General features: G+C 31.2%; 1 protein-coding gene across 1 annotated transcript; it reads right to left on the bottom strand.

Moving 5' to 3' along the window:
- Positions 1-23: 23 nt before the first annotated feature.
- On the bottom strand, positions 24-22,577 carry LOC106458467 (kinetochore protein Spc25-like). Its single transcript, XM_022384678.1, has 7 exons — positions 22,557-22,577; positions 12,441-12,618; positions 11,348-11,413; positions 9,691-9,837; positions 6,835-6,939; positions 3,248-3,346; positions 24-2,428 (listed from the first exon to the last, which is right to left on the bottom strand). Exons 2-7 carry the CDS (start codon positions 12,583-12,585, stop codon positions 2,310-2,312), a joined length of 681 nt encoding a protein of 226 aa, XP_022240386.1. The 5' UTR covers positions 12,586-12,618; positions 22,557-22,577; the 3' UTR covers positions 24-2,309.
- Positions 22,578-23,945: the final 1,368 nt, after the last annotated feature.

Raw genomic sequence — 23,945 nt, 5'->3', positions numbered from 1 at the left:
TGTTTAACTGAAGAAAAATTAAATTATGAAATGAATGTTATTTTTTATTGTATTTTTACTGAAAGACTTACTTTCCACAATTCATGTGGAAATTTATATCTTGAATAAATTACAACTGCTGTATGGAACATTCAAATTTGTATTCTCACTAATTTAATCATCATTGATCAGTCCACATTTCCCGGTCTTCTTGAATGTCTGCAAGTTTGAAGTTTTCCTTCGACGAAGAAGGACACTGGAATTGTTTTGACCTTATTTTTCATCATAGTAAAATAGTATTCTAAAGTAAATTTCTCAAATCAGCCATTTCTTTTTTTCTATAGTACAAGTAAGTGAATGTCTGAAGTAAGGGTTGTCCTAAAAGTTCCTGGCCCGACCTAAAAACAAAACTGGAATGTATGATTTTTTCTGATAAGTAAACAATGCATAAAATATTACTCAACAAGCTTATTTTGTGTGTTGTTGAATTTTGAAGAAGTGTTAAACATCACAGAGAAGATAGATCTTCATGCTGTGATCAAATATGTTGATAAAAAGAAAATGACACTGCAAGAAATCCACCAGGACATAGAAGCAATGTTAGGAAAGGGTGCTCTGGTAAATTCAACAGTGAACAAGTGGTGTGCTGAGTTTAAATGCAGTAGACAATCATATGAAAATGATCCAAGGTCAAGTCGGCCCTCAACATTGATCACAACAGAAATTGTAAATAAAGCTCGTGATTTGGTTATATATGATAGAAGAGTTAGCAGAGGAAGTGGAAATAGTAAAAGCAATTTGGACATGAGTAAGGTTAATTCCAGATTGGTTCCAAAAATGTTGTCACCTGAACAGAAACAAATCCGAGTTGTTGAAAGCAAACACCTACTGCAGAGATTCATAACTATGGATGAAATGTTCATTCACCACTTCAACCCAGAGACAAAAATGTAAAGTTTGGAATGGAAACACCCAAGTTCACACACAACCCTCTGTTTCACTAGTCAGTTATGTGGAAAGGGGTCAAACCACTACAGCAGATTATTATGCATCAATAAATCAAAGAGAAGAGGATTGCCCAACAAAGGTGTACTCTTCCATCAGAATACTGCCCCAGTTCACAAATCACGTGTTGCTTTGAATGCTATCCATGATGCTGGCTTCAGAGTATTCAATCACCTTCCTCTAACTTATCAGATTTAACTGCAAGTGATTTTTTTTCTCTTCCCTAACCTTAAAATCTTTCTGAAAGGTTGAAAGTCTCAGAGTGATGATGATCTTGTACATACTGTCCAATCATGGAATGAAGGGTATAAAGGCCTTTGACCACCGCTGGTGCAAGTGTGTAGACTCAGGAAAAGATTATGTTGAACCACTGTCTCTTTCTTTATAGACTGGATCATGAAGTTTTCAGTTATTTTTATATATATATAGCTCAGAGGCTATTACACATAGTAATTTTCTATATTAGTCTAGTTTAGAAATCAACTTACTTATAATTATTCATTTGCTAAGCCAATATATCATCTAACATGTTGGTTGCACATAATAATTTAAGTATAAATAAAATTAAACATTCAAAAGGTGCCAAGGAGCAGTCAGTATCCCAAAGTCGTATGCCACAATAAGAAATTTGACTTTTGAAACATAATTCTCTGTGACCCACCAGTGGGACACATGGCAGCCAATTTGTTAAAAAAAAACGAACAAGTATTGATACATGCCTATATTCTTCAAACTTAAAAATTATGAGATGGAAAAACAGCCAAAAACTTAGAGAAACATAAAATTCTTCTAATAACCTTCAATTTAATATAATACATATGCAAGGTTGAGTGGTGCTTAATCAGAATATTAAGAACTATTTTTTTACACTTATAAATTAAAGTGATAAAAAAATGTTTAAGCCAATCTAAGATAGTTTCATAAATATTCCATGTACGGATAAACTCCATAACTGATAAAAAAATTAAAAATCCTCTACACTTAAAATTGGGTTAAATACAAAAGCAGTGAGCTATATGTTTTAGGAAGTTTAATCCAGGAAACTACAATCTGAGAATTTCATAAATGTTTTTAAAAAATAACTTGAATAATTTCAAGCATATATCCAACACACACATATTAATATTTTCATGTTTAGTAAGCTAAATAACAATTTTTTCATTAATATATGAGAAAAAGATTAAATTGTCTACACTATTCTTCTAACACTTAGGAATTTTGTCATTTACACCTAAGTGAAAAAGTCTGTTAGTAGTACTAAATTAGGTTATTCATAATAAACCATGTTACTTTATACACTTTTTGAATATATCCAAACCATGCATTTAGACCAAGGCCTTGAATCTTTGTCTCATAACATAAACAAACTCTAAAAGGTTGTTGTTCCTGTTCAGATCTTCAACCAGTTCACTTAAGCCTGGGACTTGTGGATCACATCCAGGAACTAAAAATGTTAATGACATTCTATTGAAATTCAGTAACAAGATATTCACTTTATATTTCAACACAAATATGGACTTATGATATGATGAAAGTTTGGAAGTGGATGCATCAGTTGGGTAGAACAAAAAGTTCAAAGATTTAAAACATACTTTTAGTTTAATAAGTAGTCCCTTTCTGGACAGTTGCATACAGCAAATGACTAGGTTAAATGTCATTTACTTACACAATAAGTACAGAAATAAATGTACAAGTAGTTCTGAAATTTCTTAGATGATTTTAACTTGTTTATTAAAGATAATTCAAAAGTACTGCTACATTTAATTGTTAATAATAATAACTTCCAATCAGAGTAAGCTACATACTGAGAACAAAAGTCAAAATCAACTTGACCATCAGTTAGTTTACACCTCTTCTTATAAAGATTGGAATGCATTGTTTCATCAGTTGTTTACACTCATTGTAAACAATATTTTCAGCCATAATCTCAATATCTTGCAAGGTCTGGCCACCTTAATAGATTTAGGCTAGTCCTACATACATATTTTAAGTAATGACATTCATTATACTAACTTGTATAAATAATACTTAAGGAACATAAAAACATACCACCAGTTATCTCTAATGCTTTATTTCATAAAGGGAAATATTGTAATAGAAAAAACCTTTGCAAAGATAATAAATAAAGCCACAATTTCTCCTTCCATATACTTATAAATTTTGATGAAGAATAATGGAAATTCAAAACATGGATATTTAGTGTAAAAATCTCTTAATTCTAGAAATCAAGCACTAGATGGAAATTACTAAAGACATCTCCTACCTTCAAAGAGATTTCTTTCATTCACTTTTAGAGCAAAAGTAAACTTTCTTTCTGCATCATTTGGATCAATGGATGTGAATATAAATGTTAGCCAATCATCTGAAAAAAAATATTTTTTTCCATTTTTTTTTAAATAAAAGACCAAATATGGTTCTCATAGCTTAATGTTTTAAAATTGGATCAGTAAGTCTGTTTTTCTTGGCACATACCACATGTTATTATCAAGTATTAAAAATTTCTGAAAATGAAGAAATAAGCTGTGTATATACATAACTGAACTATTTAAATAAAACATATATATATACACCACTATTTCTTATTGTTGTTTTAAAGGCTATACTTTGATACACATATTCCATATAAATCTATGTCACTATAATAAGTCAGTAACGACACTAACAGGTACATCACTGTTTTTTCTATTTCCAAGTTTTAGTCTTTATGAGGGTAAAGCATTGCTATGCGATAACTTAATTGTGCATTATATTAGTTTATATTACTGAAACTTTCTGTATACAAGTAGTATATTATTGGGGTATTTTCAGAGAAAGTTCTAAAAAATGCCAAGCTGAAGAAATCTGTCACATTTTCAAAGAGGCATTATAGAAGGTGAACATCCAACTAGACTCTCAATAATACAAATATTTAAAATAATGAATATATCCTGAGGAACAATGCCAAAAATGATGTCAGTAGGGATATTAAACAAATAACACCACATGATAGACACTGATACAAATAATGAGACTTAAATAACTACAGCATCAAAAGTGTACACAGTACTTAATGTTAGCTTACCACAACCAATCTTTGATGAATTACTTTTAGAGATTCTTCACAAGATGTGTTACCATGGTATGGACTACCATGCAGAAACCTCTAACACCACCAAAAAATGCTAAAGCCCTATTAATATAGTGTCAAGAACATAAATATTTAGTTCAAAGATCATTGCAAGAAATTGGTTTGATTAGATGGATCATCATTTACACTTTCAACATCAAATACATGTGTTTATGCTAGGCCAAAAAAGCTTACAAATCTAAATATCTTATTCCTTCAGTTAATTATGGTGGAAGCCATGTGATGGTATGGGTAGTTTTTTGATGCAATAATTAAAGGCCTGTGGTCTAACTAAAAGGTAAAGTAACAGCAAATGATTATTTAAACCTTGTTATAGGCCAAGTTCACCCAATGATGAACACTTTATTCCCAAAGGGAAGTTATCTGTTTCAGTAAGATAATACACTAATTCATACTGCTGAGATTGTTAAAGAATGGGGAAGAGTTTGGATACTGAACTTGGCCACCACATTTAAATGCTATCAAGCCTGTATTGTCAATGCTTTAAACCAATTTTTCTAGATTTCCACCACCAACATCACTTTAATATGCTTTAGCCCACAAATAGTAAATAAAACATTGTCTGATGCACAATACCACGTATCATTAATGTGTACTGTTAATGCTGTGTTGTCTCCTCATGGAGAAACAACTCCATGTTAATCATAAAATGTAGAAATTAATAGATGTTTCCATTATTTTGTCCAACCTCGAAATACATACTGGACAATCTGTAGTTTAACATGCAATACTTTCAAGCATTTATTTCTCAAATAATTCAGAGGCCAAGGTTTAAATTTGTATTAAACTAGTTCACAAAACAGTTTCTAATGAGATTGTCATACTTTTGGATTCATTACTGATTTTTTATTTTGTCATGGTACTAGGTATTTCAGTTTCGAAATGTCAAAGAGTTCAGTAGCATGTAGACAGCTGAATACTGTACACACAATAAAATATCAGAAATTCATGGTACTTCGTTTTGTGTTGTGAACTTACTAGAAGAAAAATAAAAGGATGAAACTCCCACAATTATTTCCTTTAAGAATTTGAATTATTTCCTTTCTATCCTCAAAAATTCTCATCTCTGAACCTTACCACAAAGGTTCAGTGTTTTTGTTAGCATTTTTTTAAAGTAATAAATTCATATCTTAGTATTTTTTTTCTTTAATGAGTTAGACAACTAATGTCAATGACATGAAATTGCTTATTGGGATGACATTTTGATCATCTTATTGTAGCATTACTAATGCTTGTTTCTCAAAGCAATACTTTATCCAAGAAAATGTAAATATTTTGGCTTATATGTTTATGATGATGCAGTAGGAAAAAACAGCTACTTTAATAAGTAATTTTTCAAGCTCCCAGTGTTGATTGTCTAACTAAGCTAAAAATCATATATCTTATTAATCATAAAGGCTGGTTATAACTGAATTACGATTATTTTGCAATGCAAATTTTTTAACTTGTTAAATTTTTTTTACTTAGGAAGAGTTTAAAACTACATTTATTATATAATAAGATTCAGTGTCTGTATGTGTGTGTGTGTCATATAATTCCTTCTAAACCACTGGTTGCACTGACCTCTAAATGGTACGAAATGGATCACCTCAGTCCCAAGATTTTCACAAAGATAAAATTTTCACCCCACCCCTTGGGGAACCTGGGGATTTTCTGAAAACCCCTCTCCTAAACTGCTAGACTTACCAAAAACACTTTTACTGGGATTCCCCAAAAGCAGACCCAAAATTTGGCATTGATTTACAATATTGCACATAAGTAAGTAGGTCAACTAATTATTGTTTGCAACTTGGTTAAAGAAATTACACTTGCATTATAACAGCAATTATTATTAAACTGAAAAAGTGCAACATAGTAGTTCAATCATTAAATTTGCTTTATAGTGGCACTGTAAATGTGAGTCATAGGCCCATGGGTTCGCTAGTAATCTTATAAAGATTAACACTATTCACCAGAATTCAATGAAAAACCTATATATGATTAGAATCAAGCATTTATGATATTCTCATCTTTAAATCTATGATTGGTTTGGGCTATGTATTTCTAAGTACTAGCAACATCACATAATTGGAAAAACCAGACAAAAAATGTTGTTTATTAAAACTCCTGGTAGTTCTACATTTTAAAGATAGTAAATATGAAAAACTGAAAAGCAAGTAATCTTGTGTCTTGAAACATATTCAGCCGGATCAATTTAAATAGCACTAGGACCGAGGTATTATTTGCTTAAATTGCTACTATAAATTTGGTTATGTGTAATGTAGACTGAAACCTAGGAAAAGAAATGAATAATATCATCAATAATTAAACACTTATATAGTCAAACATTTCACTGAACTAGGACTTGAAAATTTATAAACACTTTGTTTAAAACAAAGCAGCTGCTGTTATAAAATCTTTTGTACTTGAAAACAGTAAGTGTAGTTTACTATCACTCTGCTCTTGTAGCAGAACCTTAACTATAAACAAACTGCTGAAAATTTTGATTTTCAATTTAGATATAACTGATTTTTCTTGATCAGGCCCATTTGTAATAAACTTATTGTTTACTATTGCTAGTTTTATTTTCAACACACACACACACACACACACACATACATACATACATATATATATACGTGTGTGTTTCTGTAAACACAATAAAAACTTAGAAAAAGAAGACCCCAATATGATAATTACAAAATAACAATTTATAAGTTTATGAAAATATTTAAAAAATATACCTCTCGATCTTTTTATTTTTAGTGCTAGCCTTTGCTGAAAGTAAGACGAAGCTTTTTGGCATTCTATAGCTTCTTCCTGGGATGATTTTTCCTTGGCTTCAATATCTAAAATGTAATTTAAACCTATATTAAAAACTTGGTGGATATTTTTATAAAAAAGGTTGGTTATACTTTTAAAAAAAAATTAGTTTAAACTTCAGAGCATATTTCAGCATAACATGCTTAAGTTGGCATAGCAAGATTTGTTAACAGTAATTATAAGAACTTTGAAGTGAAAATAATGAAGAATTGACAACAATATAACACCCACATCAAATGTGCTAGAGCTGATAAGGCCTTTGCTGACTACCAGAACTCTTCAGGTCAGCTGAGATGTGACAGAGATAGAAGATGTGGAGATTCTATTTGTATTTTAAAGTGGTTTGAACAACAACTGTGTTGCTATGAATTGAATTAGCTAAAGTTGATAAAGTGTAATTCTTATTAATTTTATTTAAGGCGCCACATATTGGAATCAGAGAAAGGAGTTTTAAGATGTGGAGTTTTAAGATGTAGAAGATGTGGAGATTCTATTTGTATTTTAAAGTGGTTTGAACAACAACTGTGTTGCTATGAATTGAATTAGCTAAAGTTGATAAAGTGTAATTCTTATTAATTTTATTTAAGGCGCCACATATTGGAATCAGAGAAAGGAGTTTTAAGACTACGCTATTTATTTTAGCACCAAATTGTTTATTACTATTATGTATTAAGTTTTACTTGTATTAACTTACTAATCACTAAGCAGTGATGAACCAACACTGTTTGTGAAACTACATCATAATTACACTGAAGTAAATTAGATTATTTTCTCCTGGCCCAAAATGGGTTTCCATCTAGGAGAGTGTATAATAGCATTTCAACAGTACTTGCTGCATGCCACTACTGATGTAGACTTTTGATTAATACCGGAGCTCATTGAGATGACTAGATTACAACATACAGTGTTACTTAACACACTATTTGTATCAGTCTTTTTATAAGATATCAAGTCTTACATTGTATAATTGCACAAGGGGGAAAAAAAGCTTGTAACTCATCTAATTAATCTGCAAAATCTGGTGCAGTTTACTCACTAAATTATATTTAAATGTCAATGGTACATGTAATTATTATCAAATGTAGTTCCTACTGGAATAACTTCCATATCAATACCCTCTCCTTGAAATAGTTTTTTCTATGACATTTCTAAAAAAGCATTATGTAGTATTTGGTAGATTAATGGGAGTTAAGATAGATAGGTATTACAAAAAAAAGGAAATTGATATTATTATAATATTGAAATAAAATTCATGCTTAGAAATTAAACAATAGACGAAAAACAACATACAAAAAATAAAAAAGCAATGGTAAATACAATTAAAAAAATCTATATCACAGATACATGTTGGAATACACAAAATATGTGGTCTGTGTTAACTTCATATCTAAAATGTTTTATCAAGAAACAAATTTGAAAGATAAAAAAAATAGATAAAAATGTTCTATCCATAACAACGAAAAAGAAACTAAAACAAAATAGGTAAAAAAGAAATCAAGTATTGAAAAAACAAGGTGGCAGCCAGGAAAAATTAATACATATTTTTGGAGTTGTGAAAAAAAAAATTATTATAAAGAAAATGCTTTATATATTTTAAATTTCAGAGAAAAATGCTTCAAACATAAAATAAAAGTAACTGCTTAGGATATGAATAGATACAACTTCTTGAAAAAAGCAAATTCTAGAGTAGAAGGTAAAAGTTAGAAAAATTGTTCTGGAAACATTGTCACTAAGAAATTAATTTTGGTTGCAAAAGTTCAGGTGTTGCATGATATTAAGGGTTTTCTCGTGTAGAATCTGGTGTGCGTTCTAATCGTAAGTTGGTCGGTTCAAACCTAGCCTTGCCTCTTTTATTTTTAGCTGTTAAGACAGGAATACAAAATATTTGTAACTTGGTTAATTTTATTTGATTAGTGATTAAAAACATTGTATATATAAAAACACACACAAATTACACATTAAGATTTCCCTCAACTTAATTTGTCATCCACTGTTCTGTTTATGCCTATGTTAATGATTAAATTCAACTAAAATGGGAAATGAGCAATCAAAAGAAGGAATATTATAGGAAAAAAAGTGGAATTGGACTTGTGTAACTCACGAAATTTGGAGAAATTGAGCGTGACCAACTGACTGACCAAACAACACTTGTCTTTTATAATTATGATGACTTTTATAATTTTTCATGATAATATGATTAAATGACAGTAAAAAGATTATATTTTAAAACAAAGAACTTAAATATATTGAAAAATTTCATTTAGATTAAACAATGGGCTAACTAGTTATATACACTAGTGCCTTGATTATCCAAAATTGTTTTTATTTCTCTGGACCAGCTCAGATAATCAAGGCACCAGTGTATATTTATTTACTTTCAGAACAACAACTATTTGATAGTACTGCCCGAACTAACTGCCTTTGGTCCCGTTTGAGTCTAACCACGCAGACTGATTGGTTGAATTGAGAGAAAGAAGAAAAACAAAATGGTGTGAAATTAGTAAAGTGTTGTGCAACCACAGCACTTCATTCCTGAAAAAACCTGAAGTGCTGAATCTGCCATTAAAATCCTAGAAACAAAGTTTAAATTAGGACTAAAAGAGCGTGATAATAGTTCCGGACTTCCAAGAGTACAGAACTGTTCTAGATTTGAGTTTTATTTAGCACAGCCCTATGCACGAATAAAATGGGAGAAAATACTAGGCATCATGATGACATTTTTAGTCACCATGACAAACTGGCCCCCAGGGATTTGTTGAGGCCTAATCTAAACTGACCTGTTTTTTTCTTTTCCAGACTTCTTTCAAGTGTTTGTAAAAGAGTTTTAAATTCCTTCTCTTCCAGATGAGCACATTCTGTCGCTTCTTGAATGCCACTTAACAGTTTGGTTAGCTCTTGAACCTTTCTTTCTTGACCTTCTATAGCTAGATAAATGAGCAACAAGAACAAATTTATTACACTGCTCTTTTTTACTAGAACTTGTTGCTTAGATGTAAGGTACTATTTTATTTACTTATCATGATGATGAACTCCAGGCACCTGAAAATTCCTGGAGCAAGACTTCTCTCTCCATTAACCCTTCTCTCACAGTCATGAACATAAAACAGTTTCCCTTCATTTCCTTTATTCTCCAGTCCCTTTTCTGTTACTGAATCATTTAACATCAAATCATATTTTTTAAACCATAGATGAAACAATAATTAACATTTTTGTAATTCAATAGTAATTACAAATTTCATTAGTTGATATTTTGCATTTGTACTTTCTGCCTGTGGCTTCTTTGAAGATTATTTTCCTGACACTTTTAACTCAATGGGCAGAATTCCTGTCCCATCAGTCATTCTTGACACAAACTTCATAAGTAGCTTATTATTATTTTCAGTTTTGAAAATTAGCATTCTGCACTCTCAACTATCACAAATATTGTTAAAAACATCAAGTAATGTGTCCACATACCTGGGAACTCAAAATACTCTCAACAGTTAGCAAGTGAGTTTGAGTGTGGATATTTGAGTGATATCTTTCTCAAGAGTGAACTGCAAAACCAGGATTATGGGAAAAGCCAGTAAGATATTTTTTTTATATCTATTTTTAACAAATGTTTCTGCCATTTTGCACAAGTTTTTGTTCAGATCAGTATATTGGATTACATAACATCAAAAAGTTGAAACAACTTCTTTGATGCTATAGGAATGACTGAGAAGTTGGCATTTGATTATATCACATAAAGATAAACAATAACTCATTTTTCCTCTTCTTATCAAATATGTTCGGAGGAAGTTTTCAATTTTGCAAAATCAATTTGTCCCTATAAGTATACAACACTGTTAGAAAAATATATTAATGTTCCTAAAAATTGTTCTAATGACAGGTGATATATTATTTTAATAAACAGGTGTTTACTAAATATCTTTTAAAACTTTTTCTTTATTATACACCAGTTAGCCTGGAGATGGCTCCAAGAGAAAAGATGAAAGCTTGCTCAATAAATATTGGAATACAAGATAGAAAAAAAAAAACCCACTTCAGTTATTATTTTTATCAGTGCTAAATCTCATTTTCCAATTTTATATAAAACTTGAATAATCATTGGTAGGTCCTACAGAATCCCCATACAACTGAGTTATTATCATTATTTTTATCATTGGCAATTTTTATTTTCCCATTTTATTATCCCTTTTTCAACTGTAAGTAAAGCTTATATAATTATTGATAGGTCCTACAAGCCCCCATACAATACGAGTTATCATCATTTTTATAATTTTCAAATATTATTTTCCCATTTTATAAAACACTTATATAATTATTGGTGTGTCCTAAAGGTTCCTACACACCTTGGTCACAGGGCAATCGTCCCACCTATCTATACTTCACTGATGAAATTTCCTGTACAAATAGTTATAGAAGTGGCATAAATTCATTATATAATTGTACCTTTTTTCTGTTCTGTTATATCTTCCTTTATTGTCTGTAGTTGTTTCTCTGTTGCTTGTTTCTCTTCTGAAAGAGTAATCAAAAATACAAGTATTGTTACACATAATAAATTCTCTTTGACATCTACATTAAAATTTTCCTCAGATGAATGATCAACTCCCACAACCTATTAATTACTAATATCTAAAAGATTTCAGAAATGACACATCTGAAAAACTTTGTATTCTCTACTTAAAAGCAAACTAACTTTAAAATTTTTTAAAGTGTCTGAACTAGTTTACAAGAATCATAATATGCAAGTTGCCAATTATATTCATATATATTTTCAATATAACTTTAAGAAACTGTTATTCATACCTTCTTTTTACAAATGCTAAGAAAAAATCAGTGCCACAGAAAACTGAGTAAAAAAGTAAAGATCAAGGCATTATAACCCACTGAATTCATTGACAAAAATACAGGATGATGATAAAGAGCATCTCATTTTTAAAATTATTATTTTTAAAAAACTAATGTTCCTAGGGGAATAATATTTCATTACAAATACACTGAGAATCATAATTATTAATTAGGAAAGTCTGAATGTGCTACATTGTGTTCCAAAGCAAAATTATACTGGTTTTATAAATTGTTTTTGATTGCTTTTATTTCTCTTCTTTCTCTCTTTTTCAACCTATGAGATTAATGATAAGTCATTGTGAAGAGTATCCAGTATGTAGCTAAGATATAAAATCAAAATAATAGATTATTTAAAAACAATCTGAATGAAAAATAAGATTTTTGAATAGGGTAAATGATAAACACATGTATATGTTTTGAAAACTCAATGTCTAAAATTACTGCTAACATATGAGAAATGATATATGTAGTAATAGAAAATTAATTTATTATTTGTCTGTTCCATAACACATTACTGGTAAAACTGTAAAAGGTAAATAATTTTCAGTCTTGTTTTTAAAGTACATGTACAGAGTATTTGATTTTTTAACAGCATTAACACAAATAGCTGATGAAATTATGATACATAAATTGAATTAAGATTTTATACTAGGCCTTAAAAAATTCAGTAAATTAATTTCAAAAATTTACTTACTATCCCAGTGCTTTTCACTATTTGTAAAGCACTGTAAACACATCAGTGCATTTTTCTGACATTTGTCAAGTTCTTCACTTATGCACTTCTCTGTTGAGATTAAATGGAAATTAAAGTTTTCTATCAAGTTTTCACACAAACTCATTATTATAAAATCCACTGGGTATATACTTGTTCTCTGTGAAGAAAACAACAACAAAAAATCAACATGCATATCATCACTAAGGACTAGATTAATACTCTAAAAAGACAATATTTAAAACAGCTAATTTTTAGACAGTATACAAGAAAATAAATGTATAAAATTAAATAATAACAATAAAAAATATATAAATATAATACTATAAATCAATTTGGAACTTCATTAAAATTCTCATTTCATTTGCTTTTCTTATTAAAACTTTCTTTTAAAAATTAATAGCAGATACCTATGCTTTGAGAGTAAGAAAATGTTAAGACTACAATAAAAAAATCATATTTAAACTAGTCAACTACAATCGGCAATGAAAATGGGCCAGATTATGAAAAAACTGTTTCTGGAAGTCAAATTATTTTACCAGGCAAATTGCCCTGGAACCTATGAAGATTGAAAAGTAGGCTTGGTTCAGTAAGCTGCCATAACAAATTATGTAAAACAAAAAACACCACATACAAAAACATTCATTTCATAATACCTAATTCTCAACATACATTTCTATGCTTGTATATAGGTAATTTAGTTTACTAGATGTAATGGCAGATATAGCTGGATTTCATGAGATGAACAGGCTTGGATGCATTCCACTTGCTCAGTGTGGAAGAACACATTTTAGCCTTTTTTGTGAAATTAGTGTATTCTATTTGTGTTATAGCATCATGATTCCAAGTCAATATTTATATTGGTTACATCAATGTGAAAATATGCTTTATACTCACAAAATAATAATCCTTACCATGTCCATTCAGATTTCACTTACAGTTACATCTGTATTGAACAATGTTGTTTCTTGTATATGTCAGTAATGGAAGTACAATCTAATATATAAAGCTATGTTTGTGTCTGTTTGTTTGCAACTTTTAGCCCCGAAAATAGTAGGCCTATAAAAATATAAAACCAGAATATTCAGGTCTTCGATGTCACATTTTTAGTGTCAATGAAAACTTTGTAATCTAATTATTTCCACAGAAGACAGGCAGGATTTTTGGTCCAATTTAAGAGGAAATGACGACAGAAAAATGTATATGTATCTTATAAAGAGGTGTGCTGTCACTGCAGTGTCAGAATAAAAAATCCATCAAATTCTGTTGTGTTTATTGACAAACAAGACTAACTTTTTTATAGAATACACAAGTTGAACCCGTGAGATCCTGTGAAAATAAATTGAATTTTATTCACTATTTTGGGAAGGGAGGTAGGTATGATAAACATTTCTGATGCTGATTATGTACCTCGGAGTAAAATGTCAAGAAAAAGAAAACCTTTTTGATCATAAGTAGCAAAACATATGCAACAAAAGCGACAGAGTGAGACTCCATAAGAATGGGAAACACACCTTGACAGCCAATGAAAATAACAAACTTCTCATCATCAAGCCAAGACTGAGCAAGAGCATCAGTTTCACAGAAACAGTGACCGCATCTGCCATGCAGAGCACCATTCACAAAAAACATCAAGAACATTGGCGAGGAAATAGAGAAATATATTTTAATTGGGGTTTGAACAGGGAAAAAGCTGCCTTCAACTAGGATCACAGAAGAGATTATGTCTTTAACCCAACAATATGAATTGGAGCCATGGAATCTGAATGTAAACACTGTAGTGCTAAGAAAAAGAAAGGAGAAACACCTGGAATGTGCTGTTCTGCCAGCATAGTAAAACTTGAACCATTGCATGAAAGCAAAATTTAATCCCTTCTGTTTAAAAATAGCTAAACACTGATCCTCTGTTCAGATAATACCCGGGCAACGCCGGGTAAGGACAACTAATATTAGAATATGGAGAATTTGCAGTACGTGTAGAGTGGCACCACATTGGAATAGTTTGGAACTAATTGCTCATTGAACAAACCACACTGTTAGACTGAACAAGAAAAACACATTCTACGCCTGAGAAGTGGAATGGTTTCATCAAATTCAATTGTCTATTGAGAATTACATTAGACACACTGGCACTATGGCTAGCTTAAAATACTTATACAATAGGTTTTCCCGCTGAATTAACACTGCCAGTAGACTAGTTACATTCAATATTCTGTAATGAACAGAGCAAAACTTAGTATTTGAAATTGCATTTTAGAAAAAATGGTTATAAAAATGTTTAAAATTTGGCTACATATGGCCAAATATTTAACTAAAAGTCTACAAGTCATATTCTGCTATTGTTATTAATAGTGTTATGATACATTGAAAGAGGAATTATGTAACGGGTATTTTACATCCTCATTAAACTAACACAATCTCATTTTTTTGGGCTTTAAATTTCACGCCTATTGTCACTAGAAATGAACGAGATAAATGAAGCATTGAATGTGAAAGTAGAAACTGGCCATGACTTTTACACTACTACTAGTATTATGATCAGATGTTAATTAATATTAAATTAATTGCACTATTAGTATTGTTAATGCACGTATAATACAATATTACTAGTACTAGTAGTACCAACGTTACTACAAGTTTTGCTAAAAGATTGTCCTTAAATTATATGTATACGTGAATTAACAATTCGGTTGAAGTTCGTGATTTTAATATTAAAACAACTAAAACTTAAACTCACAGCAACACTACTACTAGTAGTAGTACTATTAGCATTAGTAAAAAAATAACAGTAATAGTAACAAACCAGCAAATCACTGATTTGCTTTAGTAAAGTTATAACTTATTACTATACCCTACCTAATATTAACATTAATTTCTAATTAGCCTAAAAAGTGAATATGTATTAAGTTAGTAAACATTTCATACCTAAACGTTTGAATAACTTTTATTTGTAATCTTTGTATGATGGTGAGTAGAATGTGTTAGACATAAAAATTCAACTGGTTTGAGCAAGCTTAAGCCTATTGCTACCTCGAAAACACCGCGTACAAATCTTACCCATAAGATATAACCAATGAAATTATCTGTTTTACCTACTCTGGCTACCAGTGATTTTAAAAACATTCGTAGTGGTATTAGAAAGCAGTCAAGTAATTTCCGAATAATAATAAAAGAAAATACCTCATACGAAAACAAAGCAAAAAAGAAGAAAAATATCCTATCTTGAAAACAAAGAATAACTTACAACATACTTTAAATAATATGAACAACTTAGAGAATATGATTTAGCCAATATACAGGCCGAGTTTAATCCAAGCAAATGAAGGAATAATAATAAAAAGCCTTTGTCACCAATAGGCGACCTATGGGCTAAGATGTACTTTGAAATTCTGATTTATGGCTCACAATCACACCTTTATTATAAGATGTTTAAGGGCAGTTTTAGCTCAGGGATTTCGGTCGTATTCAATAATGAAATACAGAATGAACTAGATATTGATTAAGTTGAATTTGCTTTCGTAAATATAATTTTTCTCAGTTATTAAACAACATTGATTACTAATATCACCAATACTCCCTCTTCCCGGACTCCTGGCTTTCTAGTTATTATAATTAACAGACTCTCGGTAAGAATTTTTATGGATCAATACTATAGTGAAAATAGCTCCTGTGAACACAAGCAGTGTGTTTATTTGTTAAATTTCGACCAAAGTTACACAAGGACGATCTGCACAAGCCATCCCCAATTTTGAAATGATAGATTAGAAGAATTATTGGGCTACATCACTCAGACCGAATGATGAGATTTGACCGTCATTCTAATAATGCAATCACAGCCTCAAAGTGCGCAGCGTGGTTTTTATATTTTTAGTAGCAGTGGGATATCAACCACAGCAGCTCAGATCCAAAGTCCGGCACTCTAAACATTGGGTTGCGATTGGCTCGAAGACGAGCAGAGCAACATAACCAGTGTCAAGAAGTAGGAACATTACTATATTTTTGAAAACACTGTTGTAAAGCAGGGTAAAGGAGTTAAGGAAGGAGCACGTAAAAATGTTTAATGGGTTAGGATGAAGGCAAAAAGGAGTAATGATTAAAAATAAAATTACACATTATAAACGATTGGAAGTTTATCCTTTTCTTAATCTTTAATTGTTTCTTTTAAAATAATTTGGTTGATCGCGACCGATATTTTGTTCCAGAACTGAATCAGTTTTAAATAAATTATAAGAATGTATTATTTTATAACAAATATTCAACTCTTTAGCATTTTAAATGGTTACTTTTTAAAATTATCTATCAATATTTTTGTCTCTTTTGTGTGTTTAAATAGCAAAGTCTTAATCGATTGTATGGCGCGTATTTCTACAGCGTGCGTTTGACATTATTCGTAGTAATGCTTATTTGAAAAAAAAATGTATTGTTAAAAATATAACTTGCCATTTATATTAACCAAATATTCGTATCGAAAATAATGATTGAAATAACAAAAGTTATATATAAATAAATATACAATTATAAGTGTCATCCTTTGTTCCTATTCATCTATGATCATAATTATTGGATAAGAAGAGCTTCTGTTAGCGTATTTTGTGGCTTTGGTAAGGATTTGTACAGAGTAGGATGGATTCATTCTTGGGCATGATGAGTTAAAAATGATTTACAACTGCGCTTCTCTTATGTTCTACTTTGTAAAGAGAGTCAAGCTGTTTCCTATCCTTGTGTGTAGGGTTATTCGGGTTTCACCAATGTACGTATTATTGCAGATGTTATAAGTAAGTTGTTAAACGATATTGATAACAAGACACCCATCTTTAGATTGTAAACACGTTTTTATAAGACACTTGGCTTTATCACACTGAAGGGTAGTTTAATGAGATTTTGAAATTTGACTTCTGAGTGTTCGACCTGGCTGTTCTATAACTTTAATAAAGCATTCAGATTTCTTTATCTGTGGTTTTTATTTTCTTGAAATAGTTTAATGAATTAGAAATATTGTAAAAGTAATTTATTTTATTTTTGGAAAATTGGCCTTTTCCCTTTCTCTGTGTTTTCATGTTGGAAGTATCGTGTTAATTTTTTTTTCGTCATAGTTCTTGAAAATTTGTTCGATGTGAAAAGATGAGTATTCGTTGTTCAAAAGGAGCAATTTTAGTTCAGGGCGTGTAGTATTCTTATCATTTCAGTTTTAATCGGTTTATGAAACAAGGTAGATTGTTTATTATTGCCATTATCAATTATCAAGATAATATCAAGAAAATCTACACTACTGTTGTCATCCAAATAATTATGGATGAATTGGATGTTGGTATCTGTGGAATTGAGAAAGTCTAGAAATTTGTTTAAAGAATTGTGTCCATGACTCCACAGTCCAAACACACCGTAAATGTATCTAAGACAGAGATTGGGGCCTGTGTTGGTATCTTGGTGCAACTTATTTCAAAAAATGTGTATATATAATTATGCGTCAAAACAAAAATATTTATTATGAAGGATAAAATGTAAGATGTGTCTGGCAGTGCCCATCGACAGTTCGTACGTTTCCAATTTGCTCTTGTGATTCGATATGAATTCACATTCTGTATTAATGCTCTTTTCTGTCCGAATAGAAGGGTGGGAAGCTACAACATCTAATAAAAACTAAAACTCACTCAGTCTCTAGCAAAAAAATATTATGCTATGTTCACTGACAATCGAACTTTACGGCAAGGAAAAAGTATACAAAAGATGAAAGGAAGTTTATTACTTTAATGTATTGTTGTAGTTCATTAACATTTACAAAAATTCTAAAGCATGTAAAGTACTAACATACTCAAGAATTTATTACCTTTGCAATATCTAACCAAACTACGGTATAATACTGTATAATAATAAGATACTGAACGTATCCATACCTTGGAAAATGCGATTTTATACTTCAGGAGAAACCAGTTCGCACAACAATAGACATTACACGAAAGCCTGGTTTCTTTAGTTATTTGGTTGTGTATTACATTCGCTTTAAATCACTCCTTCTGTGAACTAGCCCCCCCAGTGGAACAGCGATATTTCTGCGGACTTACAACGCTAAAAACCGGGTTTCGATACCCGTGGTGGGCAGAGAACAGATAGCCCATTGTGTAGCTTTGTGCTTAATTCCAAACAAACTAAACTAAATTATTGATTATCTTATAACAAACTGTTTTTGTAGTATTAATCTTGATGAAGCAGCAATGGTGAAACGTTAGCTGAAATAAAAAGTTATTATTATTTGGAGACCTATGGTTTGGTTGTTGTTAAGCGAAAAGCTAGCTATACTCTACCCATTACGTGGATTAAAAACCGATTCTTAGTGTCGTAAGCCTGCAGACTTACCGCTGAGCCACCGTGGGGTTATTTGGAAAGTAAAGGTCCTTTTTGTTTTCTAGCTTTATTATTGTTCAACTGTCTCAGAACTTAACTATTGCCTTTTACTATTGTAATAATACGTCTCGTAGTCGTTGAAATTAGCATAATGAAGCATTTACACAATGCTTTAAAATATGAGAAAACGTCATTAAACTGAAAATAATACATTTTGCTTTAAATGTTTGTTTGTTTTTGAATTTCGCGCAAAGCTACACGAGGGCTATCTGTGCTAGCCGTCCCTAATTTAGCAGTGTAAGACTAGAGGGAGAGCAGCTAGTCATCACCACCCACCGCCAACTCTTGGGCTACTCTTTTACCAACGAATAGTGGGATTGACCGTCACATTATAACGCCCCCACGGCTGAAAGGGCGAGCATGTTTGGTGTGAGAGGGATTCGAACCCCCGACCCTCAGATTGCGAGTCGAGTGCCTTAACCACCTGGCCATGCCGGGCCTGCTTTAAATGACAAATGATAAAAGGAATAATGTGAAAATATTAAAATAGATTAAAGAATATCTTAATTACTTTACTTAAGGTTACTTCTAAAATTTCCGATGATAATAGTTATAAGGTAGCAGATTGTATAGTTATTTTGGAAGTTTTTTGTAGCAAGTTTAAAGTAATACGATGTCTTTCGGTAATTATATGCTATAAATGTGGCTGATAACTGTTACCGTTTGATGTTGTTTTTGTAGGTATATATGAGGTTTAAAACGCTAAAAATCAGGTTTTGATACCCACGGTGGGCAGAGTATGCACAACATACTGTGTAAATTTGAATTTAAGAACAAACAAAAATATAACAATTATTTATAAATGAATAAGTCCTGATCAAATCAAGCTTACTACATAGATCAGAAACGAAATATAAGTTAAGAAGTAATGTATCTACTTATACAACAGACTAACTAGGAGTACGTAATTTAATAAAACAATTCCCGAGAAACTAAAAATTTATAATGATTAGAATGCGCTGATTCATCAGTTTGTATCTTTATCCTTATCGGTATTTTTGGTAGTTATCTGTTAATATAGAACAAAATCCAATGAAACGTATTGAATTCAGAAATGAGGATTTTTATTTCAAAATGATTAAAGGTCTGTGAAATTATTTTGGAAGATATTTTTAAAATGTCGTGAAGAAATAAAAAAATAAGTGAAGAAATGTGAGGAGAAATTTAGAGTTAAAGAGTTTAGAAAAACGGAATTAAGAACAGAGCAAACGAAAACACACACACACACACACAAAAACAATAGAGAATCTGACCTGAAATTTAAATTGGCATTCGAATAATGTGATCATAGTTTAGAGAACTAGCATGTATTAAAGCATATTCCAATCTAAACATGTACATGGATATAAAAGATGCTATGGATGATAAGGTCTCCCATTTCTCTATGGTACTTTTCAGAATAATGATAAAATAGCCATTTAGAGAGTGCTAAACAAGTTTGATAACGTACATAATTCTGTTGAAACCATTGATTGAAGGCTTACAGTTGTTTAAAAAACTGTCATAAACAAGGACCAACAGAGGATGAGTCTGTCAATTAAATATGTAAAGAGACATGGATGTTAACATTACCATAATTACCATTACAAGTCAAGAAAAAAAAAAGACGCTAATACACAAAAGGTACCAATATTAATGTAATTACGTCGGGAGTCACGGACTTATTATGTTCCTTTCATCTTCTAGATTTCTTAAAAAAATGATCAGATTGTTGTGGAAAATAATGTGAGTTTCTTTTGATGCTCAATTACTTTCTAAGTGAATGGGTGTGCTGATAACAGCGAGCAGTGCAAATGCTTACAAAACTAAGAGGTACATCTCTAACAAATCTAATCAATTTACACCAGTAAAACACACACAAAAATGACCAGTTATTAGTGTCTGATCTTTCCAGTAAGAACGATTCATTAGTAATAGGTGTCACGAGCCACATTCACAAGTGCAATGCAATGGAAAGTAGAAACATCATAAAGTTTGCTGATGATCTCGAATGTCAAGTTGCTTTACTTAAAAGTATCCCCAGAGGCTAATACATTTTCACCATCAGCATCACTCAACGTGAAAACATAAACATGGACTGGAGCAAAGAGAAAACTATTTTGAGAAAATTTGTTCAACTTGCTAACATACAGTTCAAACAACCTGCACAAAAATAACGCAAACCTCAGGACATCTGAATCTAACACAGCATCTGACATGGAGGGAAGTCTAGGTTCTCTGGAATGATTAATCTAGCAGACACCATCACCGTGTGGTATCACTGGGGAGAGTCACTACTATTACCGAAGCTGTGTGGAAGCATAGGCCATTATGCCAGTGACTGCAAGCAGAAGCATTCCACTGGAATGTGTCAACTATGTCAAGGACGGGTCAATGTCCTGTCATCACTGTGGTCATCGAGAAATTTATAATTATGTAGGCCTGTGGCCTCAAAAGAGGATTTAAAATATTTTGTTCCGGGAAAGTTGGATTGGAATGAATGGAACTAAAGCCGTTCACAAGAAGGAATTTGCTTGTCAGAGAGAGTTGACACAAAACAACGAAGCCAAACATAGAAAGCCATGCTACCAACAGCTGAAGGAAACTGGATCATACAGCTATTATCATTCAATTAGATATTGTTCCCAAAGGTGTGACACTGCCAATCCAGAAATACTTAAAGAATGAATTAATGCTAAAAATATGTCTTAATGATGAAATACTCTCTGTAGAAATTATGTACAGGTGATAGGTACACAACAATGTTGCATTTTGAAGAACTTTGTTTATTTTAAAATTGTTCTCCACTTATGCATGACGTGTGATGACGAATATATGTAGTTTGTCAGTCATCATAGCTGTATATGAGTTTATTGTAACTATCAAATAAACAGTAGGTGTCCCAGTGTGAAGCAAGTAATTAATGCCTCGATATATATATATCAATTCAAGTTATTTGATGAGATATTGTAGAACGATTAGTTTTGTATTCTTTCCCCAAGTATTGTTATTTGAAATAACATTAATAGACATGAGTGTGACGTTGCTTTTAGAGTTACAAATTTGTCAAAACATCCAGTCAAGATCATAAATTACTGTAATCTTACAAACGAGAAAGTTTGTTACGCTGTTGCAATGAAAAGCACAAATCGGAGAAGTATGGACATAACTCTAGAAGAAAAGTGTCTGATTTTAATCCAAAGGAGTTGTGAAATATTAGACAAAAATAAAAGTATTTAGGTAATATTAAAATCATTTCTATAGATCCAGTGATTTAAGAAATGTAAATTGAAGAGTTGTTTCTATTAAGTCCTACACACTCATCTTTTAAAAAAGCAGAAAGAAGCATTAAGAAATTATACTTATGGGATGATAAAACTAAGAACAGCTTAGAAAACACATGTTTTACTAATAATAACGAGTAATGAAATGATCCAGTTGTCCTTGTACTTCTTGGAAAATACGAGAATGTCATAAGGAAGAATTAGTTGTAAGAACTCACGAGTGAAAGCTAAGGAGAATATATTATAATATGTTCACCACACTAAGTCTGCTATAGAAAGTGTCGACGAGCTCCTTCACCAATACCAGGGCTCATCAGGTCAGATAGGATACAATAAGATATAGTAGTGGTCTAAGCACTGTATATATATATATATATCAGCCGTCCCTAATTTTGAAGTGATAGACTAGAGGTAGCTAGTCAATAACACTCACCGCCAATTCTTGATCTACTTTTTTACTAACGAATAGTGGAATTGACCGTCACACTTTAACGCCCTGTGGCTGAAAGAGCGATCATGTTCGGTAATAGGAGTCGAACCCGCGTCCCGTAGATTGCGAGTCGAGTGACCTAATCACCAGGTCGTACCAGGCGCACTAAAACAGAACAAACAAACCAGTTACAGAAAACGTTAATTTTATCTCAAAATAATTGTAATTCCAAACAAGCCTACGTTTAATTTACTGTGGCTGTTTAACGTGTTTTATACAGAATCAAGTAAGACAATCTTCCAAATCGTACTAGTTGCTTTGGGCACTAAGCCTAAACAAAAAACAAAACAAAAAACATCTGAATGTCTTTTTATATTTTTTAAAATGTGCAATATATTTCCAGAATAACGTATATATATTTAACTATTTATTTCTTTCGTTTGATAATGTGTTGCACAGTTGAACTCTAGAAAATAAGAACTAGAATTATATTGAAATAAGTTTATCATTCATCATAGAAGAAAACTAATTTTTTTAATGGAGAAACTCAAATGACGTCTAACAAATCAAATAAAATGGAAGTGTCACAGAAGGTACAGTTGGATTTTCATCCTACTATATTTGTTTGTTTGTTTTAAAGCACAGCCACATTACGCTATCTGCTGTGTCCACCGCAGGGAATCGAACCCCCGATCTAAGTGGTAAAATAATCAAGCAGTATTTCATCATGGACTTAAACTAAATTGGCCGTGTATTGTGATAATACAAACAACGTGGTTGACGGGTTCTGTTACTTAGCTATTTATCTGACTGTTTATTCTTAAGTTCTTAGTTCTATTCCAATAGTTGTAAATGAAGGTTAGTTGTACATAATAAGTCTACAATGTATAATTAATATATAATTGTAATTAAATATAACTTTATTGACAAATATGGGAGCACAGTTGGCATTTAGAAATTAAAAATGAAGAAAATATGAGCTTGAGTTAAATAATATTTTGAGTTAAACAATGAAACATAAAACTGTTAATTTCAACTAAGAACGTTGATAATTAAAAAGCAACTGATACTCGAGGTTTTAAGATTGTTTTCATTTCATGCTAACAATATTTTATTATGTTATTATCTACAAACTAAAGACTTTAAAAGAAACTAAATATATCAACTAGTTATGATTATTTCATCTTATCAAATCAGAAATTTGCATATTTTGGTCAATAGAGAGATTTAAGTGGTGGTGGGAATATAATCCACAAATATGAGATTTATTTCACAAAGTTGCTCTCAATTAGATTTTACAGCCTTGTGTCAGATAAAGAAGTCCCCCGTGATACAGCGGTAAGTCTTAGGACTTACAATGCTCAAATCAGGGATTCGATCACCTCGGTGGAC

This window comes from Limulus polyphemus, unplaced genomic scaffold (genome assembly GCF_000517525.1).
Source record: "Limulus polyphemus unplaced genomic scaffold, Limulus_polyphemus-2.1.2 Scaffold467, whole genome shotgun sequence".
Lineage (NCBI taxonomy): Eukaryota > Metazoa > Arthropoda > Merostomata > Xiphosura > Limulidae > Limulus > Limulus polyphemus.
This window is presented reverse-complemented; position numbering and strand designations above follow the sequence as displayed.

What these genes read in the sequence shown, in the direction of transcription:
- LOC106458467 (XM_022384678.1), bottom strand. Translation starts at nt 12,585, where the DNA reads ATGAGTTTGTGTGAAAACTTGATAGAAAACTTTAATTTCCATTTAATC. An exon ending in TATAACAGAACAGAAAAAAG is followed by an intron (nt 9,838 to 11,347) that starts GTACAATTATAT and finishes TCATTTATCTAG; the next exon opens with CTATAGAAGGTCAAGAAAGA. An exon ending in AAAAATAAAAAGATCGAGAG is followed by an intron (nt 3,347 to 6,834) that starts GTATATTTTTTA and finishes ATTTTTTTTCAG; the next exon opens with ATGATTGGCTAACATTTATA.